General features: G+C 52.4%; 1 protein-coding gene across 4 annotated transcripts in view; it reads right to left on the reverse strand.

Moving 5' to 3' along the window:
* si:ch211-63b16.4 (kinesin-like protein klp-20) overlaps positions 1-24,794 on the reverse strand; it is a 277,118-nt gene that overhangs the window by 136,088 nt on the left and 116,236 nt on the right. For all 4 annotated transcript variants that reach the window (XM_038808932.1, XM_038808905.1, XM_038808923.1 and 1 more), the window contains one exon: positions 8,678-9,012. In XM_038808932.1, coding sequence (XP_038664860.1) covers positions 8,678-8,835 — 158 coding nt within the window. In that variant the 5' untranslated portion in view covers positions 8,836-9,012. The remainder of the gene's footprint in view (positions 1-8,677; positions 9,013-24,794) is intronic.

The following is a 24,794-nucleotide window of genomic DNA, read 5'->3' on the forward strand; positions in this document are numbered from 1 at the left end:
TTAGTGTAAATATTAAGCCACGGTTTTTAAATACCCATTTTAAATTCACTCATAACCTCAGGCCATCTCAAAACATACAGAGACACAAAACAGCATAATTCCATTATAGATTAAAACAGAACCTTTGCAAGACAGTTTGACACTACACTTGTGCTGTCAGATCAAGGACAGAACAACACCATAGCAACGCCATAGTAATATGAAGGCACCATTGTTCATAACAGCTATGTCAGCAGAAGACCAGTTTAAACTGGTCACGATAAAGCACAATATCGCATTCCATAACATGTACAAGAATTCAGACATGAAACAATTAAAGCCAATGTTGCACATTGAAGATTGACAGCTAACCGTCAAATCAAACTCATTTGATTCTAACCCAAACAAATTAGGATTAAATAGGGGTGTCGTTAGATGGCTAAAGACTGATATGATTTAGTACAACCGTGAGGGTCCGGACGGCCATTTTTATCTGGATCATTCTATACTTTGATCTAAACTATTCTCTATCTCTATATTTTCACTTTTCCACTCTAACTCTTGAAGTAAATGCAAGCTGTTTGCCGTAAGCAAGAAACCATCTCTGTATTATTTTAAAAGTTAAATTGTGCACAAGTTGCTTCTCTTTAAGTCCTTTTTATTAGCCTGAGTTATTAGAGAATAAGATTTAAGTGATTCTCAATTGTAATCAAATAGAGGCAATAAACGATCCTTATTTGCACCCGAGAAGTTTTAACTCAAATTTCTACTGAGTTTTAGTGTTCGCAAGTGCCACTAGATCCGCATGGTAGATCTCTTTCAAGCTGTTTGGCTGACTTGTTATAATATAAGCTTTGAGTCTCATCTTGTTTACGATTGGTTTACCATCAAGATTTGGTACAGTTAGGCACATATTGTGACTCTTGCAACCCTGATCTTCTCTCTTCAAGCTTGCCCTGATGTATCTATTTGAAAATGGGGGAAGTGACTGAGTAGACCTGGAATTTATTTGTCATTACATTAAAATTATAGCTGAGTTAGAGTTAGGAGTGAAATCAGGAAACAGTTTTTTCCCACAAAGAATACCCAAAATGCATAACCCTTTGTCCGGAAAGATTGTGGATGCTGGTTCAATTACAATTTAAAACTAAGATGGATACAATTTTGCTGAATTTGATTATTACAATTATCAGAAAAGAAAGGTCAGGAGTAGAGGAACAGATCAACTTTAATCCAATTAAAAGGTAGCTCAGACTCAACATGACCAACAACTGGCCTTATGCTATCTTCACTGACAGTACAAAGGTGTTGGGACCACTATGGTGTCACAGAGGTTTGTAATAAAATGCTCCACTGTCCTAACTACTTGACTCCAGGAATACAGTCTTTTCAGTTTTATATTTGTGGTTGCGTGCACCTTTAAGGGAACGAATTCTCAGAGGGTCATGTGATCCATCGGGCTAATCAGGTGAGCGCATTAATCCTGGGGCTGAGCATGGGTTTTATTGCTAGTTAGGAGTTTTGAACCATGGAGTATGGTAGCCTTTATCTCAATCTCTGCAAATAGTTATTTGCCACAATAAACAGTTTATTTGTTAATCTACTTGGTGGCCACCTGTCTTATAAGATACTACATTTGTTGATGAGGATCAATCAGAGTGCCTTCCTACTGCTACAGAAATTGGGAGAGCAGATCTTGTGAGGAAAACTTTCCTTTGAAGCAAACCCGTTCAGTAGTGTGCGAGTGTCAAATTCCTTTTTTGGGAAAGTTGAACTATTTGGTCCTAACTCGGGGCAGTGGGTGCTGTATGTCGAATGCCTGCACTATTTCTTAAAGGTCAATAAAATTAGGTGGGCGGGGGGAAGAGAAGCAGCGGGTAATCCTATTAACAGCCTGTGGGGCCCCAACCTACAATCTGATTAGGAGTCTGGCTTCTCCAGATAGACTCCCCGAACTCGATAACTTTTGAGAAGCTTGTGGAATGAGTCAAGAGATATTATCACCAGAAGCCACTGGTGATAATGCAAAGATTAAAGCGCCGTTTGTTGTGCACCTAAAACAAATGGCTGAGCATTGAAAATTTAGGACTGCACTCAATGACATGTTGAGAGAAAGGCTAGTCTGTGTTGTTAACAAGACGGTCATACAAAATAAATTGTTAGCAGAGGCAGACATTACCTTAAAGAAGGTATTAGAGGTTGCTATGGAGAGTGCCGAAGAAGGGATTGGGGGGGGGGGGGGGGGGGGGGGGGGGGGGGGGTGGAACTGCAGAGCATGCAAGCAGGCGAGGTCTAGCAAGTTTGGAGATGTGCAGGGGAGGTTGTTTACACGGACGGTGATGGTGGCCTGGAATGCACTGCCAAGTGAGGTGGTTGAGGCAAATGCGTTAAAGACCTTAAAGACTTATCTGGATAGACACATGAACTGACGGGATATAGAAGGATATAGACGGTTGGTCTAGAAAGGACATGTGATCGGCGCAGGCTTGGAGGACTTAAGGGCCTGTTCCTGTGCTATACAGTTCCTTGTTCTTTGTTTGTTCTTTGAAGCTGCTGGCAGCTGTAGCACCAGGATGCAGACACAGAAAGTAATGGGCAAAGAGGCTTGGAGGGAAAAAAGTGCAGAGATATAGGAAATTTAGTCTATGAGCCAGGGCATATGAAGAATACTAACAGTGGAGGAGAGATCACTCCCAAGAGAAATGTAAATTCAGGGAAGCTACATGTTTTGCCTGCAATAGGAAGGGGCACATTAAGAGAAAAATTATGCAGAGCCTACAGGGGGACAGAAATAACTCTAACTCCAGTACATCGTTTTGAGAATAACTCTGAAAATGAATCTGAAGTATACTGTTTAAACAACATTAAGGTGGGCAAGACTGCCCCAATTACAATTGTGTTAATCGCAAATGATCAGCCATTTAAAATGGAAGTAGGCGGCTTCCGGTGTTGGCCATGGAGTGAGTGGTCACACACAGGGCAACTCCTGCTTGAAGGCACAAAAAAAGAGTTATTTTTACCCGATACTGGGTGGAATTTTGATGAAAAGACGTAGGTGAATGTTGGAGGAGTAGTTTCCCCAGGGGGTAGTAAGTCTGCTGGCTATCAGACCCAGCAGAAAACAGTGAGAGAGTTGGTTGAAACATTGGAACAAGCTTGTGCTCCAGCAGCAACCACTGTAAACATGCAGGCGGGGGAAGGGCTGCTCAAAGCTGTAAGGCCCCAGATGGAGCAGCTGATGGCTTTTATTAAGGCATAATTCCATCAGCAGAGGAAAGAAATGCAGGAAAATTGCACAAATCGAAGGAGCAGTGGCATCCCTGAAGAGTTCTGTGGAATGGGTGGAGAAGTGTTTGGAGGTGCAGGGGTCACAGATTTGGGAAATCGAAGGAGTGGATCACAGCGATTGTGTGGTGACTCTGGAATAGGAAGTGGGGCTCCTAGGAGACCTCTGTAAAACATTGAAGGTAAAGGTGGAAGAGCAGGAGAATACCTCGAGAAGCCAAAACTTGTGAGTAGTGGGCCTGCCTGAAGGAGTGGAAGGTGTGAGTGCCATGAGGTACATCTCGAAGATGCTGGCAGGGCTCATGGCAGAAGAGGTTCTGGATAAGGCACCTGAAGTGGACCAAGTGCATAGGTCCCTGAGGCAGAAGCCTAGAGTTGGGGAGTCACCGCAGGCGGTGATCGTGAGGCTCCACAAATTGGTGGAGAAAGAAGATTCTGCGATGAGCCAGGGAGAAAAGTATCTGCGACTGGGAGGGGGAAAAGCTCAGAATTTATCGGTACATTATAGCCGAGTTGGTGATGCGACAGGCAAGCTTCAACAAGGCTAAGGCAGTTCTGTACTGGCGGCAGATCAGGTTTGGGGTGCTCTAACCGTCAAAATTATGGGTGACGTTCGGTGGCCGGGAGTATTATGTCGAGACCCCAGAAGACTTCATTAAGGAGCATAAACTGGGGGGAACTGACCGGACAGTGCTGGCACTTTGTAATGGTTGGGGGCATGTTTGAAGTGGGGGTAGGGATTGGGGGATATTCATCTTCCTTTTGGGCGGGGTTGCTGTTTACTGTTGGGATTGTAAGGGGTGAAAGGTTTATGTGGGGATGGATGTTCCTGTCCCCCCCCTCGTGTTTTCTGGGACTCTTTGTTTTTAACGTTTGTTTGTTTGCTTTTGGAGAAGGCTGCCTGGACTTCAGGAGAAGTCATTGTTTGGTTGGGGAGGGTAAGGTCAACGGGGAGCCTTCCTCCTTGAACTGAGATGTGGCCCGGGCGGGGGGGGGGAGGAGTCATCGGGAGGTGCCTTTGGGTAGGGGTTGCAGTGCTAGCAGGTGATGCTGATGAACGGAAGTGAGGTGGTAGGGGAGAAGGCCGAGAGGGGTGGCGGTCCCCCGGGGGGGGGGGGGGGGGGGATACTTAAAATAGGCTGAGAAGATACACATGGGCTAGGGACAGAAACTGTCTCCTGAGGTCCTGGCTGGAATCGATCCTGGCCATCTGCAAAAGCACACAAATCAAGGCATAAACTGGTTATTGCTATATGGATTTTGTGATTACCCACTCCAAAGACTATGAATATATCACAAACTTCCAGACACAGGTGTATCAACTTTGCAGCAGGACAAAGAACAGACAAAGGAAGCCATCAGACTCCATAGTGAGCTGATGGCTGGTCAGACAAGGGAGTTTCAGAGGACAATGGATCTTGATTGAATCACCATGGATAAACAGGAGTATCCGGTCTTTTCCATTAACAAATTGGGGTCTGGCTGGGACAATGGCCATTGGTGGACGTATACATATGGCTCAATCCAAGCTTCCCAGTATAAAGAAAGCAGCATCAAACTGATCTTGAGCGAGAACCTGGGAGTTGGCCAGGCACAACCATCACAAGAAGCAAGTACCCTGGGTTTCGAACCCAGAGAAGACATCAACATCGAGTGATTGAAGCCTCCTTTACTAAATGTGGGTAAAACCCAAAGCTCAGCTCTGAGTCTGAGTCATATTTTCTTGAGTAAGAGAATTGGGAATAAAATTGCATTAAACTGTGAATCTGTTTTGTCCTTTGTTCATCTCGCAAATAAGGGCACGTGAGTAAAACGTTTAAGTAAACCGGTCGAACGTATCAGAGGTTTTAAGGTACAACAGGGGGGGTGGGGGGGAGGACGGAAAGTGCGGGGGAGGTTGTTGCGACGTTGCAGGCGGTGAGAGATGACATGGTCATGGGCGGAGAAGGGGGCCATCTGGGATAGGCTAGGTAGGGTGGAATTAAAGGGGTGGGAGTTAAGTGGGGAAGATGACTGACGATAGAGGGGATTGGAGGCATAAGCCTTTGGTAAGGCTGGTAACGTGGAATGTCTGGGGACTGAATGGGCCAGTTAAAAGGTCGCGGGTGTTCACACACCTCAGGAGCTTGAAAGCAGGGATGGTCTTTCTGCAGGAGACTCACCTCTGTGTGAAGGACCAGGTTAGGTTAAGGATGGGGTGGGTCGTGCTGGTTTTTCACTCAGGGTTTCATTCAAAATCGAAGGGAGTGGTGATTTTAATGAGCAAAAAAATGGGATTAATGAGTGCGAAGGAGTTGAGGGATCTAGGTGGGAGATATGTGATTGTGAGTGGGATATTGGAAGGGGCACCGGTGGTGTTGGGAAATGTGTATGACCCAAATTGTGATGATGTGGGTTTTATGAGGGGGTTGTTGGCAGCGATCCCGGATTTGGCCACACACCAGTTGATCATGGGAGGAGATTTTAACTGTGTCCTAGAGCCGACGGATAGGTCGAGGTCCAGGCCGATGGGTAGGGTACGAATGGCAAGGGAGCTGGGGATTTTATGGAGAGGATGGGTATGGTGGATCCATGGTGCTTTCAGAACTCAGGGGAGAGGGAGTACTTTTCACACATCTATAAGGTATATTCAAATATTTGATTACTTTGCAGTAAGTCGGGAGAATTTGATTGGAGTGGAGGGGGCAGAGTATGCGGGGATAGTTATCTCGTACCATGTGCCCCACTGGCTGGAGATTCGGTTCAGATCGGGATGAGAGCAGAGGTGGAGGTTTGACTTGGGGTTGTTGGCGGATGGAGGTTTTAGTGATCAGGTGCAGGTGTTGATTAAGCAGTATGTGGAGTTGAATCAGAATGGGGGGGTGTCGGCGGCCATTTTTGGGAAGCACTGAAGTCAGAGGTCCGGGGGGGGGTAATTATTTTGTTTAAGGCTCGTGCGGATAGGGAAAGGAGGGAGGAATATGACCGTCACGTGAGAAAGATAGTGGAGGTTGACAGGGAATATTTGAGGGGACCCACCATGAAGGGATTGGCGAGGAGGAAAAAGTTGCAGGGGCAATTTGACAGGTTGACAATGGGAAGGGCAGTAGGGCAACTGCATCGGGCCAGGGGGCTGCAATATGAGTGTGGGGCGAAGGCGAGCCGCATGCTGCAATATGAGTGTGGGGAGAAGGCGAGCCGCATGCTGCAATATGAGTGTGGGGAGAAGGCGAGCCGCATGCTGCAATATGAGTGTGGGGAGAAGGCGAGCCGCATGCTGCAATATGAGTGTGGGGAGAAGGCGAGCCGCATGCTGCAATATGAGTGTGGGGAGAAGGCGAGCCGCATGCTGCAATATGAGTGTGGGGAGAAGGCGAGCCGCATGCTGCAATATGAGTGTGGGGAGAAGGCGAGCCGCATGCTGCAATATGAGTGTGGGGAGAAGGCGAGCCGCATGCTGACGCACCAGCTGCAGAGGCAGGCTGCACCCAGGGAAATATTGAAGATCGGGACTGGGGCTGAGGATGTGGTGTCGAAGCCAGGGCAGATAAATGAGGCATTTAGGGAGTACTACAAGGGCCTTTACGAGGCAGATCTGGGGGGGAGAGGAGGGGTACATGGGATGGTTTCTGGACGAGCTGGAATAAGGTGGAGGGAGCAAAGAGGCAGGCTCTGGGGCTGAGGGAGGTGCTGGATAGTATCAGGGGTGTGAAGTTGGGGAAGGCCCCTGGGCCAGACAGGTACCCGGCAGACTTTTACAAGGAATTTGTGATGGACCTGGCACCACATCTGTTGGGGCATTTAATTAAACACTGGAGAAGGGGAAATTGCCGGAGACGATGAAGCAGGCAGTAATCACACTAATCCCAAAAAAGGGGAATGACCCGGTGGATGTGAAAGTATTGGCTAAGTTGTTGGAGGGGGAGGATGGAGGATTGTGACTCGGGGGCAGTTGCAGGAGATTAGATAGGCTTTGTCAATGGCAGGTAGCTCGTGAGTAATATAAGACGGCTGTTGAATGTGGTGATGAACCGTCGGGGGTTCTGGTACGGGAGCTGGTGGTGCCCATGGACATGGAGAAGGCATTTGATCAGGTGGAGTGGCAGTACTTGTTCGAGGTTTTGGAAAGGTTCGGGTTTGGGCCTAGATTTGTCGCAAGGGTAAGTGGCACCAAGAACGAGGATGAGGACAAATGATATGAGCTAACAAAGCTTTGACTTACACAGGGGTATGAGGCAGGCCGCTGTCGCCGCTGCTGTTTGCGCTGGCCATAGAGCCGTTGGCGATGGCTCTCAGAGGATCGGTGGAGTGATGGGGAATTATGAGGGGACAGAGGGAGCATCGGGTGTCACTCTATGTCGCTGACCTCTTGTTGTATGTTTTGGATCTGTTAGAGAGCATGGGACGGATTATGGGCCTACTGCGGAGGTTCGGAGGGTACTCAGGGAACAAACTGAATGTAGGGAAAAGCGAGGTATCCCGGTGAAAGAGCTGGAACACCGGGTTAATTTAGGGGGATGCCATTTACGGCAGCGAGGGATAGGTTTAGGTATTTGGGGATTCAGGTAGCGAGGGAATGGATGGGGCTCCGTAAGTGGAACTTAACGAAGCTGGTGGAAGAAGCCAGGGAGGATCTTAAGAGATGGGATACACTGCACTTAGCGTTGGCGAGGAGGGCCCAAGTGGTTCTGCCGAGGTTCTTGTTTGTCTTTCAGGCTCTCCCAATCTTTGTACGAAAGGCCTTTTTTCGGAAAGTGGACACAATTATTTCGGACTTTATATGGGCAGGGAAGGTGCCAAGGGTGGGGAGGACCCTGCTACAGAGGCAGAGTCAGCCTGGGGTGGGGGGGGGGGGGGGGGGGGGGGTTAACATTGCTGAACTTGCTTCACTATTATTGGGCAGCGAATGTGGACAAGGTGCAGCATTGGTGGGACGGAGAAGGGGTAGAGCGGGTTAAAATGGAGGACGAATCTTGTAAGGGGTCTAGTTTGAGGGATATGGTGACAGCAGTGTTGCCAATGGCTCCGAGCAGGTATTCAGGGAGCCCGATGGTGCAGTCCACGGTGAAGATATGGAATCAGGTGAGGAGACATTTTAGGGTGGAAGGGCTGTCGGTGCTAACGCCGCTGTGCGAGAATCATAGATTTGAGCCGGGGGAAAAGATAGTGCATACAGGAGGTGGAGGGAAGTGGGGCTGGTCAAGGCAAGGGATCTGCATTTGGAGGAAGGGTTTGCCAGTCTGGAGGAGCTAAGGGAGAGGGTAGAGCTGCCAAGGGGGAGTGAATTCAGGTAGCAGCTTGGTTGGGTGACCTGTACAACTTCCTGCGATTAGAGAAGATAAAGTATGAGTTGAGGAGCTCTGCAGAGGGGTTTCAAAACAGACAGAAAAAAATAAATCCTTAGATTAATTCAAGCAATAAGAAAGGTTGTTACCGTGAAGCTCGGAGATTTTCTGTATCTTTCTTCTGTTCAGCTGTAGCAGTGCAAACTGATTTCGTGGAACTTTCAGTAACAAGAGCTTCAGAATGGCCACAAACATCATTTAAGCTGGATTTTGAATTTGGTAGTTGACAGTACTTGAGTGCTTCCATGTCATGTTTGAATCTCTTCACTCCTTGTCGAGTGACTTTGATTGTTTTTCCCTCCGTAGAATGTTTCAATGTGATTAATCCTATTTGTCTTTACTTTGATGGTAGTTTAATTTCCAGTATCCCTAAAAATATATCACTCACTAGAAAACTAGTTTTCGGCATCAGTTTTGAGCAGAGCTGAAAGATAGAAAAAATCAATTACTTAGGACTTCTAACCTACTTATGACATGGATTAATTAATTCATTGTTATTATTTTTTATGGGATATGGGCATTACTGAAAAACGGTATTTGTTTTCCATTTCTAATTACCCTTGATAAGATGGAAGTGAGTTACCTTCTTGAAATGCTGCAGTCCATCTGGTGCAGGCACACCCACGGTTTGCTGGGAAGGAGGTTGCAGGATCCCACCACAGTGAAGAAACAGCAATATAGTTCCACTTGTAGGTGGTGGTGTTCCCATGCATCTGCTGCCCTTTTCCTTCTGTGTAGCAGTGGTCACAGGTTTGGAAGATACTGCCGAAGCATGTTTGGTGAGTGGCCGCAATGTATCTTGTATATTGTACACAATTGCTGCCACTGTGCGTTGGTGGTGGAGGGTGTGAATGTTTAAGTTGGTGGATAGGGTGCCAATATAGCAGGCTACTTTGTCCTGGCTGGTGTTGAGCTGCTTGAGTGTTGTTGGCACTGCACTCATCCAGGCAAGTGGAGAGTATTCCATCACACTCCTGACTTGTGCCTTGTAGATGGTCGGCATGCTTTGAGGAGTCAGGAGATAAGTCACTTGCCTCAGAATTCCAAGTCTCTGACATTTTCTTGCACCTACAGTATTTATATGGCCACTCCATAGAATCATAGAACCCCGACAGTGCAGGAGACCATTCAGCCCATCAAATCCATACTGACCCTCCGAAAGAGCACCCCACCAAGGCCCACTCTCCCATCCTATCCCTGCAACCCACAATCCCACCTAACGTTTTGGACACTAAGGGCAATTTAGCATGGCCAATCCACCTAACCTGCACATCATTGGACTGTGGGAGGAAACTGGGACACCCGGAGGAAATCCACGCAATACTGGGAGAACATACAAACACCATACAGACAGTCACCTGAGACTGGAATTGAACCCGGTCCCTGGTGCTATGAGGCGGCAGTGCTAACCACCAAGCCACTCCAGTTAGGTTTCAGGTTCGGGAGGTGGGCCTTCACTGAATTTTTAAGGGAGATGATTAAATTCTCTCTTGTTGAAGATGGTCGTTGCCTTATGTGGCGCACACTAGTTGCCAGTTATCAACCCGAACCTGAATGTTGCCACGTCTTGCTGCATATGGCACAGACTGCATCAATATCTGAGAAATTGAGAATGGTGCTGAGCATTTTACAATCATCAGCGAACATCTCCACTTCTGAGCTTATGATGATGGAAGTTCATTGATCAAGTAGTTGAAGATGGTTGGTTTTAGGATACTACCTCAAGGAACTCCTGCAACAATGTCCAGGGACTAAGATGAGTGGTCCCTAACAACCAAAACCATCTTCCTTTGTCTCAGATATGACTCCCTGATTCCCATTGACTTTAGTTTTGCTCAGACTCCTTGATGCTATACTCAATCAAATGCTGCTTTCATGTCAAGGGCAGTCACTTCCTTCTTGAGTTCAGTTCTTTTGTCCATGTATGGACCAAGGCTGCAATCAGGTCAGAAGTTGAATGGTCCTGCCGGAACCAGCTGAGCATCAGTGAACAAGTTATTGCTGAGTAAATGTCACTTGATGGCAAATTTGACAACACCTACCATCATTTTGCTGATGGTCGGGATTTGGATTTGGATTTGGATTTTTGTTTATTGTGATGTGTACCAAGGTACAGTGAAAACTATTTTTCTGCGAGCAGCTCAACAGATCATTAAGTACATAAAAAGAAAAGGAAATTTTAAAAAATACATAATAGGGCAACACAAGGTACACAATGTACACAAAAGGAAATAAAAGAAAATACATAATAAGACAACACAAGGTACCACAATGTAACTAGATAACACTGACAACGGGTGAAACATACAGGGGTGCAATATTAATCAGTCAGTCCATAAGAGGGTCATTTAGGAGTCTGGTAACAGTGGGGAAGAGACTGGTTTTGAGTCTGTTCAGGCGTGTTCTCAGACTTTTGTATCTCCTGCCCGATGGGCAGCCTAATGAACCCGGCCATGTCATTAATCCAGGCCTCCGAACTCGGGGGCTTCGCGTCCCTCCATTGTAAGAGAATCCTACGCCGGGCTACTAGAGACGCAAAGGCCAGGGTACCGGCCTCTCTCGCCTCCTGCACTCCCGGCTCCGATGCTACCCCAAAGATCGCGAGCCCCCAGCCTGGCTCCACCCTGGAACCGACCACCTTGGACAAAGTCCCGCCACCCCCTTCCAAAACCCCTCCAACGCTGGACACGCCCAGAACACGTGGGTGTGGTTCGCCGGGCCTCCCGAACACCTCCCGCACCTGTCCTCCCCCCCCCAAGGAACCGGCTCATCCTGGCCCCAGTCATGTGTGCCCTATGCAGCACCTTCAGCTGAATTAAGCTGAGCCGTGCGCAAGAAGAGGACGAATTCACCCTCCCCAGGGCGTCTGCCTACGTCCCATGGTCGATCTCCTCTCCTAGCTCCTCCTCCCACTTCGCTTTCAGCTCGTCCACCGAGGCCTCCTCCTCCTCCTGCATCACCTGATAAATTGCCGAGATCCTACCTTCACCGACCCACGTCCCCGAGAGCACGCTATCCTGCACCCCCCTAGGCGGCAGTAGCGGGAACTCCGTCACCTGCCGCTTAACGAATGCCCTAATCTGCATGTACCTGAAAGCATTCCCAGGGGGGAGGCCCCACTCCCCATCCAACTCCTCTAAAGTCGCAAACTTCCCATCGAGGAAAAGGTCCCCCATCCGCCTGATGCCTGTCCTATGCCAACTCAAAAACCCACCATCTATTCTCCCTGGTGCAAACCGATGATTGCCCCGTATCGGGGTCCAAACTGAGGCCTTCACTACCCCCCTATGCCGCCTCCACTGCCCCCAAATTTTGAGGGACGCCACCACTACCGGACTCGTAGAGTACCTTGCCAGGGGGAGTGGGAGCAGGGCCATCACCAATGTTTCCAAACTCGTACCCACACAGGACGCCACCTCCAACCTCTTCCATGCGGCACCCTCCCCCTCCACCCACCTACGAATCATTGCCACATTCACAGCCCAGTAATACCCACACAAGTTGGGCAACGCCTAGCCGCCTACCTCCCTTCCTCGCTCCAGGAATACCCTCCTCACTCTCGGGGTCTTCCGCGCCCACACAAACCCCAGAATGCTCTTATTCACCCCTGCCTCGTCCCCCGGGAAAGCCGAAAGTCCTCCGACCTCCTCCTATTTGTCACCACACTCGCTACCGGGGAGCTATACAGCAACCTCACCCAGCTAATGAATCCCTCACCAAACCCAAACCTCCTCAGCACTTCCCACAGGTAGCTCCACTCCACCCTGTCAAAAGCTTTCTCCACATCCATCGATGCCACTATTTCCGCCTCTCCATCCGCCGGCGCCATCATCATAACATTAAGAAGCCACCGCACATTGACATTCAGCTGCCTCCCCTTCACAAACCCCGTTTGGTCCTCATGGATAACCAGCGGGACCACATCTTCCACCCTCCTGGACAGTATCTTAGCCAACAACTTTGCGTCCACGTTGAGGAGCGAAATCGGCCTGTAAGACCCACACTGGAGGGGGTCCTTATCCCGCTTCAGGATCAGTGAGATTATTGCTCTAGACATCGTCGGGGGCAAAGCCCCCTGCCTCCCTCGCCTCATTCAGGGTCCTCACAAGCAGCGGGCCCAGCAGATCTGAAAACTTCTTACAGAACTCCACCGGAAACCCGTCAGGTCCTGGTGCTTTCCCTGTCTGCATGCTCCCCAGCGCCTCCATCAGCTCCTCCAACTCGATTGGGGCCCCCAGACCCTCCACCCGCTCATCCTCTACTCTTGGGAACTCCAGCTTATCCAGAAAGCGGTCCATCCCGCCCACCTCCCTAGGGGGCACCGCCCAGTACAGCCCCTCGTAAAAGGATCTGAACACCCCATTAATGTTCCTGCCACTCCGCACCAAGTTCCCTCCTGCGTCTGTGACTTCCCCTATCTCTCTCGCTGCCTCCTGCTTCCGGAGCTGGTGGGCCAGCATCCGACTTGCCTTCTCCCCGTACTCATATACCGCCCCCTACGCCCTCCTCCACTGCGCCTCCGCCTTCCGGGTGGTCAATATATCGAACTGCGCTTGGAGACTGCGACGCTTCCTCAAAAGCCCCTCTTCCGGGACATTCGCATACCTCCTGTCCACCCTTACCATTTCTTCCACCAACCTCTCCCTCTCAACCCTCTCCCCCCTCTCTCTGTGCGCCCAAATAGATATCAGCTCCCTTCTAACCACCGCCTTCCCAAACCACCCCAACTTGCACCTCCCCGTTATCGTTGGCTTCCAAATACCCCTCTATGCCCCTGCGGACCCGCCCACATACTTCCTCCTCTGCCAGAAGCCCAATATCTAACCTCCACAGATCCTTCCCCTCCCCCAGCTCCAGGTCCACCGAATGCGGAGCATGGTTAGATATGACTATCACCGAATACTCCGCCCCCAACACTCTCGGGATTAGTGCCTTGCTAAGAATAAAAAAGTAAATCCGGGAATAAGCCTTGTGGACATGGGAGAAAAAGGAGAACTCCCTACCTCCCGGCCTTAAAAACCTCCAAGGGTCTACCCCTCCCATCTGATCCATGAACCCCCTCAGCACCGAGGCCGCCGCCGGCCTCTTGCCCGTCCTAGACTTCGAACGATCCAGAGCTGCATCCAACACAGTATTAAAGTCCCCTCCCAAGATGAAGCCCCCCGTCTCCAGGTCCGGGATCCGGCTCAATATTCACCGCATGAAGCCCGCATCGTCCCAGTTGGGGGCGTATACGTTAACCAGAACCACCCGCTCCCCTTGAAGCCTACCACTGACCATTACGTATCTACCTGCGCTGTCCGCCACCACACTCGACGCAACAAACGACAAGCTCTTGCCAACTAAGATCGCCACCCCTCTATTCTTCGCATCTAGCCCCGAATGAAACACCTGCCCCACCCAGCCTCTTCTCAGCCTCACCTGATCCGCCACCTTAAGGTGCGTCTCCTGGAGCATAGCCACGTCCGCTCCCAGCCCCTTCGGGTGTGCCAAGACCCGGGACCGCTTCACCAGTCCATTCAGCCCCCTCACGTTCCATGTGACCAGCCGAATCTGGGGTGTCTTCCCCCTCCCTCTGCGCCGGTCAGTCATAGCTCTCCCTCGGCTCACCACGTGCCCACAGAACCCCCTAGACCTGTTCCCCACGGTGGCAGACCCTCCCCTCAACCCCCCCCCCTCATCAGCAGTTCCCCTACGGCCCCTGCAGCAGCAACCCGGTACTCCCCCCTACTTTCCCCCCCCCCCAAGCTAGGGCCCCCCCCTAGCTGCATAACCCCTTCCATTGTACTTCCGTAAGTCAGCCGACTCCTGCTGACCCCGGCTGCTCCCACCACCCCAACTACCCCCCCCCCTCCCCCCGATGCAACACAACCACCATGCCCCCCTCCCTGTGCTGGCCCCGCCCACTACTCCTCCAGCGCGGGAAGAAAACCCGCGCTTCCATCCCAAACCCCGCCCCTCCCGACCCAACACGTGGGAAAGAGACGGGCACATGACCCAGCGGGACCGCGAGCAGCTCCCCAACCCTCCACCAGTAAAAAAAAAGTGAAAAAACGAAAAAGCACCCCAATAAATAAATAACAGCCCCAAAAAGCGAAAAAGCAGAACAGCAAAAGGCAACATCAAACACAGCCAATAAAACGAAAGGATACCAAGGAGGACAGAGCCTCCGGACTATGTACATCATTCCCCAGCCCCCCAGTCCTCAGTTCGAGTCCAACTTCTCTGCCTGGATAAAGGCCCAGGCCTCCTCCGGAGAATCAAAGTAGAGCTGGCGGTCCTTGTAAGTGACCCAGATGCGAGCCGGCTGTAGCAGGCCAAACTTCACCCCCTTCCTGTGAAGCACTCCCTTCGCCCGATTGAAACCAGCCCTTCTCTTCGCCACCTCCGCGCTCCAGTCCTGATAGATCCTGATCTCTGCATTCTCCCACTTGCTGCTCCTTTCCTTCTTCGCCCATCTCAGCACACACTCACGGTCAACGAAGCGGTGAAACCGGACTAGCACCGCCCTAGGCGGCTCGTTCGGCCTGGGCTACCTCAACAGCACAAGATGGGCCCCCTCCAGCTCCAAGGGTCCTTGGACCAACCCCGCGCCCATTAACGAGTTCAGCATCACAACCACGTAGGCCCCCAAATCCGAACCTTCCAGCCCTTCCGGGAGGCCCAGAATCCGCAGGTTCTTCCGAAGGGATCGGTTCTCCATCTCCTCCATCCTTGCCAGCCATTTCTTGTGAAGCGCCTCGTGCGACTCCACCTTCACTGCCAGGCCCAGGAGTTTGTCCTCGCTCACCGAGGCCTTTTGCCGTAGCTCTCGGATCTCTGCACCCCTGGGTCCTCTGAGTCGCCATGAGCTTGTCCAGCGAGGCCTTAAACGGTTCCAGGATCTCAGCCTTCAACTCTCTGAAGCAGCGATGAAGCAGCTCCTGCTGCTCCTGGGCCCACTGCTGCCACGCTGCCGGTTCCCCGCCCGCCGCCATCTTGTTTTTCCTGCCTCGCACCTTTCTCTGCTCCAAAGCCGATTTTTTGACCGCTCCGCTCCTGGTCCAGTCCATCCACCGGCAGATAAGCACAGTGGATGTGTTCCCACACGGGGAAAAGTCCAACCAGCGCCGCTGCGGGCCCTTAAAAGAGCCCAAAAGACCAAAAATAGCGGGAGCCACCGAACGTGCGGCTTAGCTCCGCATCACCGCAACCGGAAGTGAGGGGTAGATTGTTGTCGTTGCACCACTCCACTAGGTTCTCAATCTCCCTCCTGTATTCTGACTCGTCATTATTCGAGATCCGGCCCACTATGGTCGTATCGTCAGCAAACTTGGAGATGGAGTTGGAACCAAATTTTGCCACTAAGTCGTGTGTGTACAGGGAGTATAGTAAGGGGCTAAGTACGCAGCCTTGCGGGGCCCCGGTATTGAGGACTATTGTGGAAGAGATGTTGTTGTTTATTCTTACTGATTGGGGTCTGTGGGTTAGAAAGTCAAGGATCCAGTTGCAGAGTGAGGAGCCAAGTCCTAGGTTTTGCAGCTTTGATATGAGAGGAGGCTGATGGGATAGCAATTGGCTGGATTGGATTTGTCCTGCGTTTTGTAGACAGGATGTACTTCGGCAATTTTCCATGTTGCCAAGTAGATGCCAGTGTTGGCATTGTACTGGAACAGCTTGGTTAGGAACACAGGTTCAGTACTATAGCCAGGATGTTGTCAGGGCCCACAGGCGTTGCAGTATCCAGTGCCTTCAGCCATTGATTAATATCACATGGAGTGTATCCGATTGGCTAAAGATTGGCATCTGTGATTTTGTGGATCTCATGAGGAGACCGAGATTTATCCTGATATTTAGCATTTGTTTTATTATCATGAGTTTGTGGTTTAATTTAGGACATTTCATTTGTTCATTGTTGAGCCCAAGTAGTGATTGGCCATAAATTTCAGAAAATTTCAGAGGCAAATTTAAGAATGGAAGGAGAGATGCAGCTCTCAACCATGCAACATGTATTAATTACACTGATACCAATAGGTTACATTTTTAACATGTGATTTGTTGCTGTCCAAACAACTAAAAAATTCAAAACCACTCTGTTGGAACTCCATTGATGGCTTGTTTGATAAATACACTGCCTGTTATGGAACTAAGCCAAGGGGATCAAGAAAAGTCTCAGTTTTAGCACACAATCCGCACTCAGTTAGCGCACTTTAGCTGTGGCAGCAACAAACACACTACAGTAGATTTATCACTCCTGGATGGCAAAGTTATGAAATTACCCCAGTCTCCCAATCTAGAGCACTACCCAATGATCCTGCTGCATGTGTGATGAACCATCAATCGAACGCGAGACGAGTTGCTGTACAAAAGTTAGGGTTTAATAAGCTAGAAGTTAGCCCTGCGGTCGACTACAGTAAATGGACGACCACCGGGCGTTCTGGGTATTTATACCTTGCTCTGGAGGCGGGGTTAACTCAGCCTCTCGACCAATCGGAGAGCTGTCACATGACTGGTCTCAACCAATCAGTCGAGAGGCACATGACCGACCAGGGCCAATGGTAAGCCAGTGTTCTGCACCAATGGCAGACAGCTATGCAAATCATACCACCACATTCACCCCTTGCGGAGAAAGAAGCCGGGGGGGGGTATCAACGAGAGCCGGGGGGGGGGGGGGGGGGGGGGGGGGACTGGTGGTATGAGTAGCAGCCAGAGAAGGGAGGAAAAAAAAAATTTGGCTTACCACTGGCCCAGACAATTAACAATAGTACATATTGTCCACACAAGGTCCATGGTGTTGTTGAAAATTAAATAGACTCGATCAGCCTTTTCGTTGCCCATGACGAACTGGCAGACCGCCACAGTGGAGTTGGTGACGTTGGTTCAGCCGATGGTGGTGGTTCCGCTGATGTCCTGGAGTCCGGGAGTGATGGTCCTTGAACAGTCTCCGTCACCCGGGCTGGTGGTGGAGTCGCCATGGATGGGGAAGGGGTGGCCTGGGTGGGGTGCTGGGGGGAAAAAAACAGGGGGGGTCTGTGGTGAAGGGGGGGAAGGCCGCACGCTGGTGGGTGCCAGGTCCCGGAGGGAGACCGTGTCCTGCCAACCGTCGGGATACTCCACGTACGCATACTGCGGGTTAGCATGGAGTAACTCGACTTGTTCCACCAACGGGTCGGACTTGTGCACCCGCACATGCTTCCGGAGCAAGATGGGTCCGGGGGCGGCCAGCCACGTCGGGAGAGGGGATCCGGAGGACGACTTCCTGGGGAAAACAAGAAGACGTTCATGAGGTGTCTGATTTGTTGTGGTACAGAGGAGTGAGCGGACAGAATGTAGGGCATCGGGGATAACCTCTTGCCATCAGGAAATAGGGAGATCTCTGGACCGGAGGACCAGTAGTATTGTCTTCCAGATGGTACGATTCTCCCGCTCCACCTGTCCGTTACCCCGAGGGTTATAGCTGGTCGTCCTGCTAGAGGCAATGCCCCTATTGAGCAGGAATTGATGCAGCTCGTCGCTCATAAATGAGGACCCCCGATCGCTGTGTATGTATGCGGGGTAGCCGAACAGGAGAAGATGGAGAGGAGGGTCTTAATAACGGTTGATGTGGTCATGTCGGGGTAGGGAATGGCGAAGGGGAAGCGGGAGTATTCGTCGATTACCGGCAGGAAGTAAATGTTGTGGTTGCTAGAGGGAAGGGGCCCCTTGAAGTCAATGCTTAGACGTTCGAAGGGGCGGGATGCTTTGATCAGATGTGCGCGCTCGGGGCAGTAGAAGTACGGTTTGCACTCGCCGCAGATGTGGCCATCACGGGTTACTGTCCTGACTTCCTCGATGGAGAAAGGCAGGTTGCGGGCCTTAATGAAATGGTAGAAATGGGTCACCCCTGGATGGCAGAGGTCCGCGTGGAGGGAGCGGAGGCGGTCTATCTGCGCGCTGGCACAGGTACCGCGAGACAGGGCATCAGGAGGCTCATTGAGCTTCCCAGGACTATACAAGATCTCATAGTTGTACGTGGACAACTTGATCCGCCACCGTAAGATCTTGTCATTCTTAATCTTGCCCCTTTGTGCATTATCAAACATGAAAGCCACTGACCGTTGGTCTGTGAGGAGGGTAAACTTCCTGCCGGCCAAATAGTGCCTCCAATGTCGCACAGCTTCGACTATGGCCTGGGCTTCCTTTTCCACAGAGGAGTGGCGGAGTTCGGAAGCCTGGAGGGTTCTGGAGAAGGCCACGGGTCTGCCTGCTTGGTTCAGGGTGGCCGCCAGAGCTACTTCTGATGCGTCGCTCTCGACCTGGAAGGGGAGGGACTCGTCGATGGCGCGCATCGTGGCCTTTGCGATGTCCGCTTTGATGCGGCTAAAGGCCTGGCAGGCCTCTGTCGATGGCGGGAAGGTCGTGGTTTGAATGAGGGGGTGGGCCTTGTCGGCGTAATTGGGAACCCATTGGGCGTAGTAAGCGAAGAAACCCAGGCAGCGTTTGAGGGATTTGAGGGTATTGGGGAGAGGGAGTTCCATCAGGGGGCTCATGCATTCGGGGTCGGGGCCTATCACTTCGTTACGCACTACGTAGCCGAGGATGGCTAGACGGTCGGTGCTTAACACGCACTTATCCTTATTGTAAGTTAGGTTAAGGAGTTTTGCGGTTTGGAGAAATTTCCGGAGGTTGGCGTCATGGTCCTGCTGGTCGTGGCCGCAGATGGTGACATTATCGAGGTACGGGAAGGTAGCCCGTAATCCGTACTTGTCGACCATTCGGTCCATCTCCCGTTGGAAGACCGAGACCCCATTTGTGACACCGAATGGAACCCTTCGGAAGTGGTAGAGGCGCCCATCAGCCTCGAACGCGGTGTACTTGCGGTCACTCGCGCGGATGGGGAGCTGGTGATAAGCGGTCTTAAGGTCCACAGTGGAGAAGACTTTGTATTTCGCGATATCGTTTACCATGGTGGAAATACGGGGGAGAGCATACGCGTCCAGTTGTGTAAACCGGTTGATGGTCTGGCTATAGTTGATGACCATCTGGTTTTTCTCCCCAGTCCGGACCACCAGCACTTGGGCTCGCCAGGGACTGTTGCTGGCCTCGATGACCCCTTCCTTCAGCAACATCTGGACATCGGACCTGATGAAGGTCCGGTCCTGGGCGCTGTACAGTCTGCTCCATGTCGCGACGGGTTTGCAATCGGGGGTGAGATTAGCAAACAAGGAGGGGGGTCCACTTTGAGGGACGCGAGGCTGCAGACAGTGAGGGGGGGTATAGGGCCGCCAAATTGGAAGGTCAAGCTCTGCAGGTTGCACTGGAAGTCCAGTCCTAGGAGTACCGGTGCGCAAAGGTCAGGGAGAACAAGGAGTTTATAATTTTAAAAAACCTTCCCTTGGACCGTGAGGTCCGCGATGCAGCAGCCGGTGATGCGGAGTGCGAACCTGAGGCTAACCCAATTTTGTGTTTTACAGGATGGACAGGGAGCGCGCAGCGTCTTACCGTGGCAGGGTGAACAAAGCTTTCCGTGCTCCCGGAGTCCAACAGGCAGCCCGTCTCGTGGCCGTTGAGGTGGATCAGCGTCGTTGTTTTGGCGAGCGTGCGTGGCCGTGACTGGTCGAGTTGAATGGCCGTGAGCCGTGGAGAAGAACCATCGTCGTAGTCATCGTCGGCCGAGTAGTTTCTGGCAGAACTTTGCGTGCCAGTCCAGGATGGTGGTGCCCAGGATACGCACATGGAGTCGGGGTCCCAAGATGGCGGCGCCCAGGACCCGCACGTGGAGTCAGCGCCCCAAGATGGCGGCGCCCAGGACCCGCAAGTGGCGTCCGGGGCCCAAGATGGCGGCGCCCGCGGGGCCCTCGTGGTTGCTGAGGGCGGGGTTAGCGGTGCCGGCGGGCCGATCGGAGCGGCTGAGAGCGGGGGCAGAGAGGCGCACAGGCCAGGCGCAGGGGCCTGGGGGCGGGGGGGGGGAGAGATTGGCGCGGTGCGCTGGAAGGGCCCGGAAAGGCCCGGAGGAGAGGGGGAGACGCGCAGGCCGGGTGCAGGGGCCCAGGGGCGGGGTGAGAGACTGGCGTGGTGTACTGGAAGGGCCTGCAAGGGCCCGGAGGGGGGGGATCCCCGGTCGCTACGCGGTACTGCAGCAACCGATTTGGCCTGGCAGACGGATGGAAAGTGGCCCTTCTTCCCGCAGCTCTTACAGAGGGCGGAGCGGGCCGGGCAGCGCAGGCAAGGGTGTTTAGCGAACCCACAGAAATAGCAGCGGGGCCTCACGGACTTGTTGGGGCGTCCCGCGGCGCAGGCCTGAGGGGGGCGGGAGCGGTGGATGGCGGTGGGGAAGCGTGCCAGGAGGCCCAGGGCGCTGGAGCGCGGCTGGGGACATAGGCGCGGGCGTTTAAATCGGCGACATCCAGGGAGGTGGAGAGAGTCCGTGCCTCAGTTAGGCTGAGGTTGTCTTTCTCCAGCATTCGCTGGCGGATAGCGGCAGACTGCATCCCAGCCACGTAAGCATTTCTAATCAGAAGTTCCATGTGCTCCGTGGCTGAAACTGCGAGGCAGGAGCAATTCCTCCCCAGGACAGCGAGGGCCTGGTAAAAGTCATCTAATGACTCACCGGGGAGCTGTTGTCTGGTAGCCAGCAGATGTCGGGCGAATACTCTGTTTACCGGTTTAAGAAACTGTCCATTCAGCTTAAGCATGGCCGCGTCATAATCCTTTTCCTCCGCAATCATCGCGTAGGCTGCCATGCCCACGCTGGAGTGGAGGGTGTGAAGCTTCTGTGCCATGGTGGGGGGGCTGTTTGCGGATGCCAGGTATCCATCGAAACATGCCAGCCAATGTTTAAAGATTTCTGAAGCGTTCTGAGTTTGCGGGCTGATACGGAGGCATTCGGGCTTGATCCAGAGCTCCACCTTCAAAATTCTAGCTTATTAAATTGATGAACCATCAATCGAACGCGAGACGAGTTGCTGTACAAAAGTTAGGCTTTAATAAGCTAGAAGTTAGCCCTGCGGTCGACTACAGTAAATGGACGACCGCCGGGCGTTCTGGGTATTTATACCTCGCTCTGGAGGCGAGGTTAACTCAGCCTCTCGACCAATCGGAGAGCCGTCACATGACTGGTCTCAACCAATCGGTCGTGAGGCACATGACCGACCAGGGCCAATGGTAAGCCAGTGTTCTGCACCAATGGCAGACAGCTATGCAAATCAGACCACCACAATGTGTTTGGACATAGCATGAGGATGTTATTGTGGTTGCCTGTGATAATCCCTCTGGTTAAATAGCCTAATGAATTCACTGCCTAGGTTCACACAGGAGGCAAAGGGGTGGGAGTGTGATTATCTGGCATCCAAGTGACTTTATCCACTGTGGTCCAGCTGCTCCAGGAGAGGAGAAAATGGTTGTTACATGTAATCCAGTAAATTATATGTAGGGTAGTCAGTAGCCGCTCTCAAAGCACTTCCAAATCCAAAGTTTTATTTTTAATAACTGTTTTATTGAGACATTTTTCATGGCAGTTTAACAGCAACAAAATCCACAATATAAATAACAAGAAAAGAAAAAAATATATACATAATGCAAATTCCGCCACACTCTCCCGCAGGTCCTGCCATTACTTACCCCCCTACGCTACACTAACGCAACCCAGCCAGCCCCCCCCCCCCCCCCCCCACCCCTTCTGCTGACGTTTAATTTTCTGCGAGGAAGTCAACGAATGGTTGCCACCTCCGGGCGAACCCGAACAGAGACACTCTCATGGTGAACTTAATTTTTTCCAGACAGAGGAAGCCTGCCATGTCTGAAAACCAGGGGTGGAATTCTCCGACCCCCCGGGGAGTCGGAGAATCGCCCAGGGCCGGTGTCAATCCCGCCCCCACCGTGTCCCGAATTCTCCGCCCTCCGAGATTTGGCGGGGGAGGGAATTGCGCCGCACTAGTCGGCGGGCCCCCCACAGCGATTCTCTGGTCCGCGATGGGCCGAAGTCCCACCACTGACAGGTGTTTCCCACCGGCGTGGTTTAAACCACCTCTGGTACTGGCGGGATTGGCGGTGCGGGGGGGGCACTGGGGTCCTGGGGGGGGCGCGGGGCGATATGACCCCGGGGGGTGCCCCCACGGTGGCCTGGCCCGCGATCGGTGCCCACCGATCGACGGGCGGGCCTGCGCCGTGGTGGGCACTCTTTTTCTTCCGCCCCGCCATGGCCTTCACCATGGCGGGGGCGGAAGAAACCCCCTCCCTTGTGCATGAGCCGGTATGACGTCAGCAGCCGCTTGCGGGGCGTCAAAGGCCGTTCGCACCGGCCGGCGGAGCGGGAGCCACTCCGGCGCGGGCCTAGCCTCTCAATGTGAGGGCTTGGCCCCTAAAGGTGCGGAGAACCACGCCGAGTGGTTCACAACACGCCGTCCCGCCGGGACCCCCCGTCACGCCAGGTAGGGGAGAATCCCAGCCCAGGTCTCCGATTTTGGGGGGCTTTGAGTCCCTCCATGCCAGCAATATGTCGCCTCCGGGCTACCAGGGAAGCAAAGGCCAGAACATCTGCCTCTTTCTCCGCCTGGATTCCCGGGTCCTGCGATACCCCAAAAATCGCCACCTCCGGACTTATTGCCACCCTCATATTTAATACCATGGACATGGTGTTGGCAAACCCCTGCCAAAATCCCCTCAGTTTTGGACATGCCCAAAACATGTGGACATTGATCGCGCCCCCCCCCCCCCCCCCCCCCCCCCCCCCCCCCCCCTCCCGCACACTTTGCACATCTGTACTTCCACCCCAAAGAATCTGCTCATCCGGGCCACCATCATTTCATTTCATTTTTTTCATGTGAGGCCGGTGAACAACTTTAAACTGGATCAGGCTGAGCCTGGCACATGTTGCGATGGCATTGATCCTTCCTAGCGCGTCCACTCACAGACCCTCCTCCATCTCACCCCCCAGCTCCTTCTCCCACTTGAGCTTCAGCTCTTCAGCCTGCGTCTCCTCCGACCCCATAAGCTCTTTATATACATCCGAGACCCTCCCCTCCCTTATCCATCCTCTAGAAACCACCCTATCCTGAATCCCCCTTAACGGCAGGAGTGAGAAGGTTGGTACCTTCCTCCGCAAAAAATCCCGCACCTGTAAATACTGGAGATCATTCCCTCCAGCCAACCCAAACTTCTCCTCCAGCGCCCTCATACTCAGGAAGCTTCCTTCTATGAACAGGTCCCCCATCCTCTCTATTCCCGCTCTCCGCCAAATACGGAACCCCCATCCATCCTCTCCGGGGCAAACCTATGGTCATCGCAGATTGGGGACCACACCGAAGACCCCAAAGCCCCCACATGTCTCCTCCACTGCCCCCAGATTCTCAGGGTCACCACCATCACCGGACTGGTGGAGTAAAGCGCCGGCGGGGACGCCGTCACCAGTGTCCCTAAACTTGTGCCCTTACACGAGGCCGCCTCCATGCGTACCCACGCCGGCTCCCTCCCCACCAGCCACTGCCTCACCATGGCTATGTTAGCCATCCAGTAGTAATTACTGAAATTCGGCAGCGCCAGTCCGCCATCTCCCCGTTCCATTCCAGCATTGCCCTCTTCACCCGCGGGGGCTTGCCCCCAAACACAAAGTCCGCAATAATCTTAGTAATCAGCTTGAAAAAGGAACGCGTGATGAAAATGGGGAGGCACTGGAAAACGAAGAGAAACCTCGGGAGGACCATCATTTTTACCGACTGCACCCTACCCGCCAGAGACAGCTGGAGCGCGTCCCATCTCCGGAAATCCTCCTTCATCTGGACCACCAACCGAGCCAGGTTCAATTTGTGTAGCCTATCCCAATCCCTCGCCACCTGAATACCCAAGTATCTAAAACTGTCCTCCACCACTCTGAACGGTAGTTCCCCCAATCGCCACTCCTGGCCCCCCGCTTACACCACAAACAGCTCGCTCTTCCCCATATTGAGCTTGCAACCTGGAAACCGGCCGAATTCCCCAAGGATTTCCATAATTTCCCCCATCCCCTCCATTGGGTCAGAGATATACAGCAGCAAGTCATCTGCATACAACAAGGCTCTGTGTTCCACCGCCCCCGGACCAGCCCCTTCCAGCCCCTTGAGGCCCTCAGAGCAATCGCCAGCGGCTCTAACGCAAGCGCAAACAGCAGTGGGGAGAGGGGACATCCCTGTCTCAACCCCAGGTGTAGTCTGAAATATTCCGACGTCGTGCTATTTGTCCATACACTAGCTACTGCCGCCCAGTACAGCAGCC

The sequence above is a fragment of the Scyliorhinus canicula genome, chromosome 1 (assembly GCF_902713615.1).
Source record: "Scyliorhinus canicula chromosome 1, sScyCan1.1, whole genome shotgun sequence".
NCBI lineage: Eukaryota > Metazoa > Chordata > Chondrichthyes > Carcharhiniformes > Scyliorhinidae > Scyliorhinus > Scyliorhinus canicula.